This window comes from Mizuhopecten yessoensis, unplaced genomic scaffold (genome assembly GCF_002113885.1).
Source record: "Mizuhopecten yessoensis strain PY_sf001 unplaced genomic scaffold, ASM211388v2 scaffold3853, whole genome shotgun sequence".
Classification (NCBI taxonomy): Eukaryota; Metazoa; Mollusca; class Bivalvia; order Pectinida; family Pectinidae; genus Mizuhopecten; species Mizuhopecten yessoensis.
In genome coordinates this window covers 1038019-1052105 of record NW_018405252.1, presented here as the reverse complement: position 1 = coordinate 1052105, position 14087 = coordinate 1038019, and the positions used below count along the sequence as shown (strand labels likewise).

At 37.2% G+C, this 14087-nt stretch overlaps 1 protein-coding gene across 5 annotated transcripts in view; it reads left to right on the top strand.

Moving 5' to 3' along the window:
* The window catches only part of LOC110448154 (unconventional myosin-XVIIIa-like), a 133070-nt gene that overhangs the window by 22930 nt on the left and 96053 nt on the right, over positions 1–14087 (top strand). Inside the window, exon 1 of one of the 5 annotated variants that reach the window (XM_021494246.1) lies at positions 7844–10172. The exons of the other annotated variants lie outside the window; for them this stretch is intronic. Coding sequence (XP_021349921.1) covers positions 10089–10172 — 84 coding nt within the window. The 5' untranslated portion in view covers positions 7844–10088. Of the gene's footprint in view, positions 1–7843; positions 10173–14087 lie in introns of those variants that run through there. 5 annotated transcript variants of the gene reach the window in all.

The following is a 14087-nucleotide window of genomic DNA, read 5'->3' as shown; positions in this document are numbered from 1 at the left end:
TTTTAATAAAGGTTTATTTGGTAATATTTCTAACATTAATGCAGGGAATAATTTCAGAATGTTCTAACTCTTTTAAAAAGCCAACTAGCTATAATTTTCTTTGTATGAACTTAGAGGAAACAGCATGAATTTAACAGAAAAAGAAGAAAAATCAAGGCCTGAATACAGTAGAAAGTGGTGGGAATCTCTACCTTGAGGCCTGTATACAGTAAAAGTGTCGGGAATCTCTACCTTGAGTCCTGTATACAGTAAAAGTGTCAGGAATCTCTAACTTGAGGCCTGTATACAGTAAAAGTGGCGGCAATCTCTATCTTGAGGCCTGTATACAGTAAAAGAGTCAGGAATCTCTACCTTGAGGCCTTTATACAGTAAAAGTGGCGGGAATCTCTACTTTGAGGCCTGTATACAGTAAAAGGGTCGGGAATCTCTACCTTGAGTCCTGTATACAGTAAAAGTGTCGGGAATCTCTACCCTGAGGCCTGTATACAGTAAAAGTGTCGGGAATCTCTACCCTGAGGCCTGTATACAGTAAAAGTGTTGGGAATCTCTACCTTGAGGCCTTTATACAGTAAAAGTGGTGGGACTCTCTACCTTGAGGCCTGTATGCAGTAAAAGTGGTGGGAATCTCTCACTTGAGGCATGTATACAGTAAAAGTGGTTGGAATCTCTACCTTGAGGCCTGTATGCAGTAAAAGTGGTGGGAATCTCTTCCTTGAGGCCTGTATACAGTAAAAGTGGGGGGAATCTCTACCTTGAGGCCTTTATACAGTAAAAGTGGTGGGACTCTCTACCTTGAGGCCTGTATAAAGTAAAAGTGGTGGGAATCTCTATCTTGAGGCCTGTATACAGTAAAAGTGGTAGGAATCTCTACCTTGAGGCCTGTACACAGTAAAAGTGTCAGGAATCTCTACCTTGAGGACTGTATACAGTAAAAGTGCTGGGAATCTCTACCTTGAGGCGTGTATACAGTAAAAGTGGTGGGACTCTCTACCTTGAGGCCTGTATAAAGTAAAAGTGGTGGGAATCTCCACCTTGAGGCCTGGATACAGTAAAAGTGTCGGGAATCTCCACCTTGAGGCCTGGATACAGTAAAAGTGGTGGGAATCTCTACTTTTAGGCCTGTATACAGTAAAAGTGGTGGGGATCTCTACCTTGAGGCCTGTACACAGTAAAAGTGTCAGGAATCTCTAACTTGAGGCCTGTATACAGTAAAAGCGTCGGGAATCTCTACCTTGAGGCCTTTATACAGTAAAAGTGGTGGGACTCTCTACCTTGAGGCCTGTATAAAGTAAAAGTGGTGGGAATCTCTACTTTTAGGCCTGTATACAGTAAAAGTGGGGGGAATCTCTACCTTGAGGCCCGTATACAGTAAAAGTGGTGGGGATCTCTACCTTGAGGCCTGTATGCAGTAAAAGTGGTGGGAATCTCTACTTTTAGGCCTGTATACAGTAAAAGTGTTGGGAATCTCTACCTTGAGGCCTGTATACAGTAAAAGTAGTGTTCTTGGTTTGCAATCCAACCTATGTTCACAGTTCCCATTTTATTTTACTCCTCTTTTTTATTTATCTCAAACACAACCCTGACACAAGTCATGTTGAAATAAATTGTCTTTCTGCTACTAGCTAACAAAAAATGTGAGCAGTATCTATTGTGATAAGGTACAAGAAAAACTGGGCAAGGTTATCTTAGGAAGGTGTTGTAGAAAAAGTACATTTTCTAATTTGATTTAAATTGTTTTTCCTGAATTGATTCTCAAATGAATCAACGAATGGAGTTAAACAAATGTCAGAAATATGATTGGTTGGATATTCAAGTTCATATAAACAGACATTTTCATCAATACAAGGTAAATAACTCTTTATTCTATGAATGTTTCTCCCCTCTTCACAATTCAAAGGGAAGTAACTCTGCTTGTCCTCACCAGTATGTCTCTACAGTCAGTTCCGTGTTGACAGAATCACTTATCTTAAACCATACAAAGGGAAGTAACTCTGCTTGTCCTCATCAGTATGTCTCTACGGTCAGTTCCTTGTAAACAGAATCACTTATCATAAACCATACAAAGGGAAGTAACTCTGCTTGTCCTCATCAGTATGTCTCTACAGTCAGTTCTGTGTTGACAGAATCACTTATCTTAAACCATACAAAGGGAAGTAACTCTGCTTGTCCTCATCAGTATGTCTCTAAAAGTCAGTTCTGTGTTGGCAGAATCACTTATCTTAAACCATACAAAATACAATAAACCATACACAATACAATTTTTATTTCAATCCTTTCAGCTCACCTTACTTTTTATTTGTTTTCTTATTAAGAAAAAAATATATGTATATTCCAGGTTTCTTTCGAATTTTTGAAATATACTTTTAGTAGATTGAAACTACAAAAAAGTTTAACTCAAGGTACTTACAATGAAAGAAAGAAAGTATATTAAGAATATTTGGTTTCTAATTAAAACCAGTCATATAATTCAGTGACTGAAAATCTTACTGAAGAAACAGCAGGCAGTGCCTGTATGATGTGACAAGGTTTTGTTGAGGTTACATACATTTTACTCTGACAAAATTAGGATTTTACAATCCTTTGGCAGTCAGCCTTGAAACAAATATATATATATACAATATATAACCTAGTGATAATAACTTAGTGTGACTTTTAATGTTCTCCACTTATCTTAACATCATCCAAGTCCAAGTCCCTGAAAACATTATTATGCAAATTATGCACACACTGTTACTTTAAAAAAAATTTGTCATGCAAATTTGACATTGAATTAGCATATATGAGCACTGTGTTGTTAGCTGAGGTGAAGTATGGTATGCCGTTGATAATTCAAATCAGACGTTTCATGATTTATTTCCCCGAATGTGTTTGATTAGAGAAGCAAGACAGATCACACATAAACGGGACAGGTCGAGGCGTACTGCTGGAGTTAACGGCTGATTGAAGAATACTCAATCATAAATGGACCCATATATTACAGTATTGATGAAATAAATATATATACAGATAGATGTATTTAATATTCTGTGCTTGGTGAGGGAAATACACGCGACATCGGTTCTGTGAACACAGAAAACATCTAAAGACGAGGATGTGTTGGTAACTGTACTTTTGGAATGATTAGGAGACGAAGGGTATGTTACTATAGACGTGTATCTATATCACATTTCAGTTTCTAATCAGAGACATTAATTATGGGCTTACATATTGTATATAATTATTGACTCTGTTTTTCACATCCTTACATAACATTAGCTGTTGATAGGGCGTTAAACAAAATAAAACCCAAACTCAACAGTCAACTTTATAAGTTTGGACGTTTTGAGATTACTTCTTCAGTCAGAACTTTTACAGGTAACTTCAGTAGCCAGGACTTTTACAGGTATCTTTGTTATTAAGGACATTTTACAGGTAGCCTTGTTAGTCGGGACTCTTTACAAGTTACCTCGTTAGTCAAGGCTTTTACAGGTAATCTTGTTAGACAAGAAGTGTTACAGGATACCTTATCAGTTAGGACACTGGGTTACTTTGTTAGTTTGTAACAGGATACCTTATCAGTTAGGACACTGGTTTACTTTGTTAGTTTGTAACAGGATACCTTATCAGTTAGGACACTGGTTTACTTTGTTAGTTTGTAACAGGATACCTTATCAGTTAGGACACTGGGTTACTTTGTTAGTTTGTAACAGGATACCTTATCAGTTAGGACACTGGGTTACTTTGTTAGTTTGTAACAGGATACCTTATCAGTTAGGACACTGGGTTACTTTGTTAGTTTGTAACAGGATACCTTATCAGTTAGGACACTGGGTTACTTTGTTAGTTTGTAACAGGATACCTTATCAGTTAGGACACTGGGTTACTTTGTTAGTTTGTAACAGGATACCTTATCAGTTAGGACACTGGGTTACTTTGTTAGTTTGTAACAGGATACCTTATCAGTTAGGACACTGGGTTACTTTGTTAGTTTGTAACAGGATACCTTATCAGTTAGGACACTGGGTTACTTTGTTAGTTTGTAACAGGATACCTTATCAGTTAGGACACTGGGTTACTTTGTTAGTTTGTAACAGGATACCTTATCAGTTAGGACACTGGGTTACTTTGTTAGTTTGTAACAGGATACCTTATCAGTTAGGACACTGGGTTACTTTGTTAGTTTGTAACAGGATACCTTATCAGTTAGGACACTGGGTTACTTTGTTAGTTTGTAACAGGATACCTTATCAGTTAGGACACTGGGTTACTTTGTTAGTTTGTAACAGGATACCTTATCAGTTAGGACACTGGGTTACTTTGTTAGTTTGTAACAGGATACCTTATCAGTTAGGACACTGGGTTACTTTGTTAGTTTGTAACAGGATACCTTATCAGTTAGGACACTGGGTTACTTTGTTAGTTTGTAACAGGATACCTTATCAGTTAGGACACTGGGTTACTTTGTTAGTTTGTAACAGGATACCTTATCAGTTAGGACACTGGGTTACTTTGTTAGTTTGTAACAGGATACCTTATCAGTTAGGACACTGGGTTACTTTGTTAGTTTGTAACAGGATACCTTATCAGTTAGGACACTGGGTTACTTTGTTAGTTTGTAACAGGATACCTTATCAGTTAGGACACTGGGTTACTTTGTTAGTTTGTAACAGGATACCTTATCAGTTAGGACACTGGGTTACTTTGTTAGTTTGTAACAGGATACCTTATCAGTTAGGACACTGGGTTACTTTGTTAGTTTGTAACAGGATACCTTATCAGTTAGGACACTGGGTTACTTTGTTAGTTTGTACGTTATACAGGTAACTTTGTAAGACATTTTCCAAGTAACCTCTTTAGTAAGGACAAGTGTTATAAGGGATATTTTACAGGTAACTTTGGTAGTTGGGGCACTTGACAGCTAACTTGATTAGTCTGGACACTTGACAGCTAACTTGATTAGTCTGGTTAGGACACTGGTTTACTTTGTTAGTTTGTAACAGGATACCTTAACAGTTAGGACACTGGGTTACTTTGGTAGTGTGTACGTTATACAGGTAACTTTGTGAGACATTTTCCAAGTAACCTCTTTAGTAAGGTCGAGTGTTATAAGGGATTTTTTACAGGTAACTTTGGTAGTTGGGGCGCTTGACAGCGAACTTGATTAGTCTGGACACTTGAAAGCTAACTTGGTTAGTCTGGGCACTTGACAGCTAACTTCATTAGTCTGGACACTTGACAGTTAACTTGGTTAGTCTGGACACTTGACAGCTAACTTGGTTAGTCTGGACAATTGACAGCTAACTTGGTTAGTCTGGACACTTGAGTTTTCAGAGAACTCAACACATCCAAAGTAAGATGTTTTGGATTTTGGAAGTGTTTTATGTGACATAAGACAAAACAAATTGTATCGTTCTAAATGTTGCTGTTTTCAATTAATTTCAACACACCACAGTATTATATTTTTTTATTATTATTTTTACATAAGTTTATATGATATTTTTGTAAATTTGTAAATTCAAATTACAGAGTTTGAAGTTAATTGTTTAAATTCAAATTTCAGCAAACTTCACTTATAATAACATGTCAAACGATATCAAGTCCAACATTTAAATTCACATGTGTAGATGTATTGATAATCTACGTGATACCTGTTTACCCCGTTACTGTATTAAACCTACCCAGAATGAATGGAAGACGAGATTATTTGTAAATCACGGGGATGAAAGGTCAACAAGACCCCTGGGATAGGCGTACAGGTATGATAAAGCTTGCAGTAATTGATCGAAATGAGTTTGTATATTTGTGTAGAAAACCTTGAGTAGAGGAATCGTTGAATTCATACCCAATCTGTCCCTGAATTATCTCATTCTTATGTACTTACTGTGAAGAAACGTTTCAATAGCTTGTGTAAGTGGCTATATGTATAATTAAATCCTTACATTGCGAGATACAACTATACCGTCAACGTTAGCCCATTGAATGCCATAGCTGGGTCTGTCCATTGAGTACTGTGTGGGAAATATAAAGGGTTTCCCTAATTCCTTAATGAGGGCGGCCTTTTGTGTTTCCTAAAGGACAGGAATGCTGAGAGTGACACACACATCGTAACCAGACCAGGAAACCTTTAGTGTACGCTGAGCAACTTCTATATTTGAAAGCGGGTGACATGCAATGTTCAGATTATTTTTCAAACAGGTTCAACTTCTTGTCATCCTGTTGTTGGGTTTTGCTTGAAAGAGAGGGGGATCAAGTTTCATGGCCTTCTGTGTTTTTATTTGCACCAAGACATGGCCTCCTGTGTTTTCATTTGCACCAAGAAACTCTGTGTGAAAATGATATCAATAAATCTATTAATAGACATTTAGCAGACAATAAATCGTAGATATTCTTTACTTGAAGAACCACCAACCTACAGAGTAATGTTTATGTCTCCACATCATCACCATACCTGACTGTCCCTAAGTCAGACACCTCTGGTGAAGAAAGCATGTTGAATAAAAAATACAAGACTATTGTTGGGGTTACATTATTAAACCTTTGCTAATCTTTCCCTATAAAGTAATACAGCAGTAGTTGCTATTGTCCTGAATTGACAGATAGATGCTATGTCCCAGGGAAATAGTTCACTTAACTATAGTTTCAAAACTATTTCCCTGTTATAATGAACCAATCAAAACACTAACTGAGATCACATGTCAATCACATGGCCAATATCTGTGTGATCCTGCCACATTGACTAAGGCAATCAGTTTTGAGGTGGTAGAGTTAGTATTCAACCTTAACCCCTCAGCTTGTGATTGGTTGAATGAAACATGGCAGATAATTGTGAAAAGAGTAGTTATGGCTTCCAATAGGTTCCTTTGAGCCTGTGGTCTGCAGTCGATAGAAATATGGGCATAATTAAATAGTTACAATATTGGATTTCAGGATATAGATTATGAAGTCTCTTGTTCCCGTAGAACAGGTATATAGTCCCCAGAGATAACTACATATGTTTATAACAATTGAGAAGGTGAACACAATCAAATAGTGAACAGGTTTGGTTTACATCAGTAGATCAAAACAGCGACAGACTGAACACTAGGGAAATTACTATTGAATTGTCTTTTCAAAATAAACTTATTTCTTCTCCCTTTGGCATTGGGAGAATAATTTGACTTTCAGGGAGAATAAATTGACTGTTGCCCAAACTTACACCACAGGAATCCTGTATAGTATTGGATGTTTCATGCTTCATTTGGAAAGAGAAATGACTTCTATGTGGTTTGAGTCTAAACTGAATTCCGTGACAGAACAAACAATACTTAACTTTCATTTGAAAACTTTGGTCAGTGACAGCCTCAAGGTCGAACTATACACTGCTCCATTGTGATTAAAGAAATTGAATACTTTACTCATAAGGTGTAGCAATATTGTCACAATGTCCATAAATAAATCTACAGAATGTTATTCTTCATTAGAAAAGAGAACCCATTTTGTATTGAACCATTCCTGGTCAATGAGCGATTCATTGAGACTCATAATTGTGTTGTTGTTGAATCTTACAGGGTGAGTTGTAACGGTGGGAGAGTGGAGTACAGGACAGATAAAGATAAAGTCGTATTAAAACATTGTAATTCTGTGTTGGTAAACAGATCGGGCCTCTTATTCGTTGTTACAACACAATCCTAAATTCTTCATTATTCCCGAACCCCCGTTGGAGACTATCCTTCACAACCTGGTAAGGTGTACAGACCCAGATAGCTGGACTAATTGCTGTGTTTCACTGGAATAAGATTGATATTTAAATTTACGCAAACCTGGTGTTAAAATCTGGTTTCTGTGTCACATATTTGTTTCAGGAAAACTGTAGTTCGAGGTTGTCTGTTTTGACTTGAGACTGTGTGGGATTTGGACTTGAGACTGTGTGGGACTTGAGACTGTGTGGGACTTGAGCTTGTGTAGGACTTGAGATTGTGTGGGACTTGAGATTATGTGGGACTTGACTGTGTGGGACTTAAGATTGTGTGGGACAATATTTGAATATTTATAGTATCATTGCATATGTTTTATACCTGTTGTATATATTTGCCATGGGGCTGTGATCGTTTAAAAAAGACTGTGTTTAGGATGGAATTTATGGCTTTGATAAAGAAAGGAGAACAGGATGGGTGACGACAATGATGGGGCGTTGAGCTGTGAAGGGAATCCTACAGGTACACACACTGATGTGGTGGTGGTGTCGTATGACAGATAGTCGTCTGTCCTGTGTCCCCCACAGTACTACTGACCACCACAGCACTCCCAGTGGTCAGAAACTGACCAGTCTGCTGGACACATCTCAGTGACTGGACACTCCTGTAAAGGCAGAACTAGGGAATACATAGAGGATACAGGAATACAAGATGTATACAAGGAATTTCAATCAGCTGTGTGTATCGTATTTCTAAACAGGTATTGCTTACCAGTAGCTTTATATATACAGGTATCTCGCTGTGGTCATTACAAATCTGACCATTTAAATTGTTGGAGCTGAAGACTTGTTCAACCTTGAGGTTTCATCTTTGTCAGAAAAAGAATTTTGTGTGTAGTGAAAAACTGAAGGTGACCTGTGTGGTAACAATGCTGGGTGCATCTTGACAGGAAGTAAAATATAAATCTACCTTGAGCAGAGGACAATTAGCTATACCTGACAGGTAAGGTACCAGGAATACCTGTACTGACTAATTGGATTAAGTTACATTTAACGAGTCTCTATCAGGATATTTATGTATAGACAGAGAAACACTGTTCACCTAGAACGTACCCTGGTGACCATCGTACCCTGGTGACCATCCTTGGATTCAGGCCACGTATCGTTACGGATTATCCTCTTGACCGAGACCATTGTCCAGAGGCCAATCACTGGTGATGTTGCTTCACCCAACAGTGTCTAATGGTCCTAAGCCCCCAGATGGAAACAAGAAATTCAGTGAGGTTCACGTCTGATCGACCGGAACGTTTTTGTTAGGATTATGTGCCATGTTCTTCTTTCGGTTTCACAAACTATTCACGGTCTCCGAGAGTGTGCTTGAGACTTTTACCACATAACCTGTGTTGGTGTGGGTCAGTTTGAACAAAGTATCTCCCAAACAACCTCATCTTCTGTGCGAACATGAGACTTTAAATCACGGACAAATTTTACTTGGATATTAAATTTATCTGATCAACTTAGAAAGGATTTACCTTTGGAAAGTTGATGATCACACAGCGATTGTACAAGTTTCTGTTCAGACAAACTTTGTTTTTAAGTGAAAACTTTTGTTTTACAGTTAGCCTGATAGTGAAGTACACGTCACATCACCTACATGTATTATGATACTGATTGAGAGCCTGTAGCCGAAGTGTTTACCTACCGATAGGTAGCCAGTGTGAATAGAGCCCTCAACACTGTTGACTTGTATGTTGATAGTCTGCCCAATTTGAGAGACGTTTCTGATTTAATGAGAGCTATGAGTTACACACAGATGGAAGTAGAGGATCTCAAAACAGCATCTGCAGTATCTGATCGCTGCGGGGATAAGCAGCCCTAATGGAAATGAAAGTTTAACACAGTAATCTTGAGAGTTTTTCCTTTCAAAAGTGGCGGATGTCAATTTCTTCTGGATGTGTTCTTGGTGAATTGATTTTAATATCACGATTATTGTTAAGTGAGAAGAAAAAATCTGTCTGGGATACTGCATCTTCTGCAGAAACTTAGCTTTGATTCGGTGGAAGTTTATTTATGAAAAAGTGAAATGTGATCGCTTGAGCTGGGGTTTTTTTTGCAATTACAGACAAAATTTTATCTGTGAAGATTGTCCTGCATAGACTTCAGTTATAGAGAAAATAGTACTGAAAACCAGTTTGCATTTAACAAGATATGAAGTTATGTGATGGAGTTTTCAGTGAGTGTATTTATAACGGGTCCTACCTAGGGATGGTATGCGTGTGGATGTCGTGTTTTAGACGGAAGACAACACAGTTTTAGCCTCTGGGATTACCTGGAATAATTAATGTGCTACTCCTTCATACACAAATTGTTTCTTAAATTTGAAATGAATTCAACCTAAAGAGGATCAAGGAATGAGATCAGTGAAGTGAATCTGACCATGGCCACAACTATCACTCGTAAATTTAGCCCCAGGCACAAGACAAATCCTGCAAATTTGAATCACACCAAAAGGTTACGACGGGTGAGTAACAGACTGTCAGTGGCACTGTCAGGCCACGCTTATTGTGACATCATCACAATGAGACCTTCGTTTTGTTCTGTAGGTCATCATCCACTGGTCATATATACCTGGTCAATCATACCTGGGACAGGGGAGTAGATGTATATCTCACACAGATTGATCATCTTCTTTTATGAACCTGTGATATGAAGAGGGAAAATTCTAACATTGTGATTTTTTTTTGAAAAATGTTGTAGACATAATATCAACCTCCAAGTCTTTTTGTAGTTTTAATTGTCAGTAAAGCATATGTGGACTCGTATAGTGAGCATCTGTTACACCATTAACACCCACTAGTTATATAACAAGCGTATTTTACAGGGCTGGGACATCTGTCTGGTATCTGTCTTCACATCAAACACAGCACTGGTATATTTGTTCAACCCTTGACCTCAAATATAAGAAATTCTTACACTTCAGCATTAAGTCAGTGCAGGCAACATAATTACAAGGATGGTTGGAAGAGCTTTATATTGAGTGAAATAATCCCCTTCCTATACCTACAGCCTGTGATTACTATCGGGGGTATTCCCTGTAGTCTTATCCAGGTAAATAGACATGGACCTTAGTTGTTGTATACAGAAGGTCAAATTTCTGTTGCTGTGGCCTACTAATGGGTAGTTTAGTGGCCGTGATTGGTTAATTAATTACAGGTATTATGGGCCAGCAGGTGCCCTATTAGTACCGATGTGGTAGTCCCAGACGTGGGCGGCCAACACTAGAGGTACAGGGGCTTACGGAACTGAGGCTGTTTACAGATAACAGCATTCTAAATTGATTTTTAGGATGTGTTCTCCAATTTAAGTTTGTTTTATTTTTAGTCTTTGAATTCTAGTTTGAGTTTGAACCAAGTAAAAGAAGTTCACAACAAAGCAAACACATAAAACACCAGGTAAATGTTTGTATGTAGTTCATATTTAATGCTAGTAACTGGTCAAAGAAAATGCAACGGCCAGACCAGGTTTTGAAGCCGGAACCTCCAAAATGTAAACCCTAACTAAATCAGCTATCACTAGCCTGGACTGTGTGATCACTGCTGCTGGTTCAACAGGAGTCAAGAGTTCACAGGTCCCAGCGCAAATACTGGTCTGGCCGTTACAGTTTTCCTTTCTTATGACCCAATTGCTATCAGGTTGATTGAAAAATATAAAAAAAAATCATTCAATTATAATACGGGTCCAACACCATAGCACAAAGTTTAAAACTACTGTTATTTATAAACTTGAGGGAACGAACACTTGAACGAACACTTGTTACACAACTGTCAAGATTGAATATTTTAAGTGAAACTGGTTTGAAGATTGAAGATAGAAACACCTCTGGTGAAGTAATAAACCAAGTTCTATCCCCATCAGCTGGTTAGCTAACCTTTACTGGTATCAGATGGCACACACCAGTGCACAAGTACTATGAAGGGCTTCTCAACATTTATAAGGGCCTTGGTGATCAGGATGATAAAGGCTCCTTAACGTTTGCAAGGGTCTAAGTGATTAGGATGATAGAGGTCTTCTCAACGTTTGTTTACAATGTACCACATGTAAAAATGGTTTTTATGCTGTACGTAAGATATTTCATGGATAATTTGAAGATAAAAACACTTTAATGTTATACGGATCATTACATTTGTCCCATACGACTTTGTAGGTAATATCAGGTTGCTGATCTCATTAATTTGGTTGAATGTAGTGTGCCTTTTCAGCAAATATTTTAATTACAAAAGGTTTATAAACTAACGTCTAGTATTATACAACAAACCTGGTGATCTAGGATGAAATTATCACACAGAATGAGTTAATTAACATATTTTAATGAATTATTTTCTTATCTTAATTGAATGTGCGTGTAACTTTAGGGATTATAAACTTTAATGAGACTAGACTTTTTAACATAACGATAAATCAGATTTGTGGTGTAAAGAGTTTAGTCATTGTTACCAAGTTGTAATCTATTTCTAATGTACTTTGCTTTGGTCAATGTGAACTTGATGTAAAGTAGAATAAGACGTAGAAACCTGATCTACTCTGTAGGCGTCCAGTTGACACAAGATCCACACCAAGTAAGGCCTTTGTAATGAGGTGTTAAAAGGTGTTTTATTCAAGCCTTTATCACTGGGTTTTCTTTACTATTTTATGCCTTTATATCTTCATTGCAACAATGAAAATTTCATTTACTTGTTGACCCAGTGACCTATATGTAGTGTTTGACCTGTTGATCCAGTTAAAGTGACCATATATATATATGTAGTGCTTTACTTGTTGACCCAGTGACCTATATATAGTGTTTGACCTGTTGATCCAGTTAAAGTGACCATATATATATATGTAGTGCTTTACTTGTTGACCCAGTGACCTACATAGTGTTTGACTTGTTGATCCAGCGACCTATATGGTGTTTGACTTGTTGACCCACGATGTATAAAGTGTGGTTGACCTAGTGACCTATATATAGTGTTTGACTTATTGACCCAGTGACCTATACAGTGTTTGACTTGTTGACACAGTGACCTATATAATGTTTTATTTATTGACCCAGTTATAGTAACCTAAATATAACGACCCAGTGACCTATATAGTGTTTGACTTGTTGACCCAGTTACAGTGACCTATATAATGTTTGATTTAATTACCTAATTATAGTAACCTATATATATATATATATTGACCCAGTGACCTATATAGTGTTTGACTTGTTGACCCAATTACAGTGACCTATATAATGTTTGACTTATTGACCCATTTATAGTAACATATATATATATATACATTGACCCAGTGACCTATATAGTGTTTGACTTGTTGACCCAGTTACAGTGACCTATATAATGTTTGACTTATTGACCCAATTATAGTAACATATATATTGACCCAGTGACCTATATAGTGTTTGACTTATTGACCCATTTATAGTAACATATATATATTGACCCAGTGACTCATACTGGTATATTGTTTGATTTGTTGACCCAGTTACAGTGACCTACATAATGTTTGACTTATTGACCCAGTTATAGTAACATATATATATTGACCCAGTGACACATACTGGTATATTGTTTGACTTGTTGACTCAGTTACAGTGACCTACATAATGTTTGACTTATTGACCCAGTTATAGTAACATATATATATATTGACCCAGTGACCTATATAGTGTTTGACTTGTAGACCCAGTTACAGTGACCTATATAATGTTTGACTTATTGTCCCAGTTATAGTAACATATATATATTGACCCAGTGACACATACTGGTATATTGTTTGATTTGATGACCCAATTATAGTGACCTATAGAAAGTGTTCAAGTTATTGCCCAGTGACCTATATAGTGTTTGACTTTTTGACCTTTATAGTTTTTGACTTGTTGGCCCAGTTAAAGTGACCAGCTTTGTAGTATTTTCCTTATTGACCCTGACCCAGTTAAAGTGACCAGCTATGTAGTATTTGACTTATTGACCCTGACCCAGTGATCTATTTAGTGTTTGATTTTTTGACCCAGTTAAAGTGACCAGCTTCGCAGTATTTGACTTATTGACACAGTGACAATGTTCCTGATGTACAAGGAATGTGGAGGATTTGTTTGTCCCGATACATAAACCCTCCATCAATAACTACAGCTGGATGACATGATAAGGCAACGATGACCTGGTAGTTTTCTTGCTAACATTAAAAAAATTGTCATGTCAATTTAATGTTGATCTATCATACCTTACCAGGGGAATCCACAGGACAGTCATCTCATATGGGTGTGTACAGGCTTAACATGGTTATCTCAGGGAAAATAAAAGTACAAGAATGGGGTATATATTTTCAGCTTCTATGAACTAGATTGTAAGTATTATTGAATATTCTTGATCTTCTTTACATCCAATCAACACAA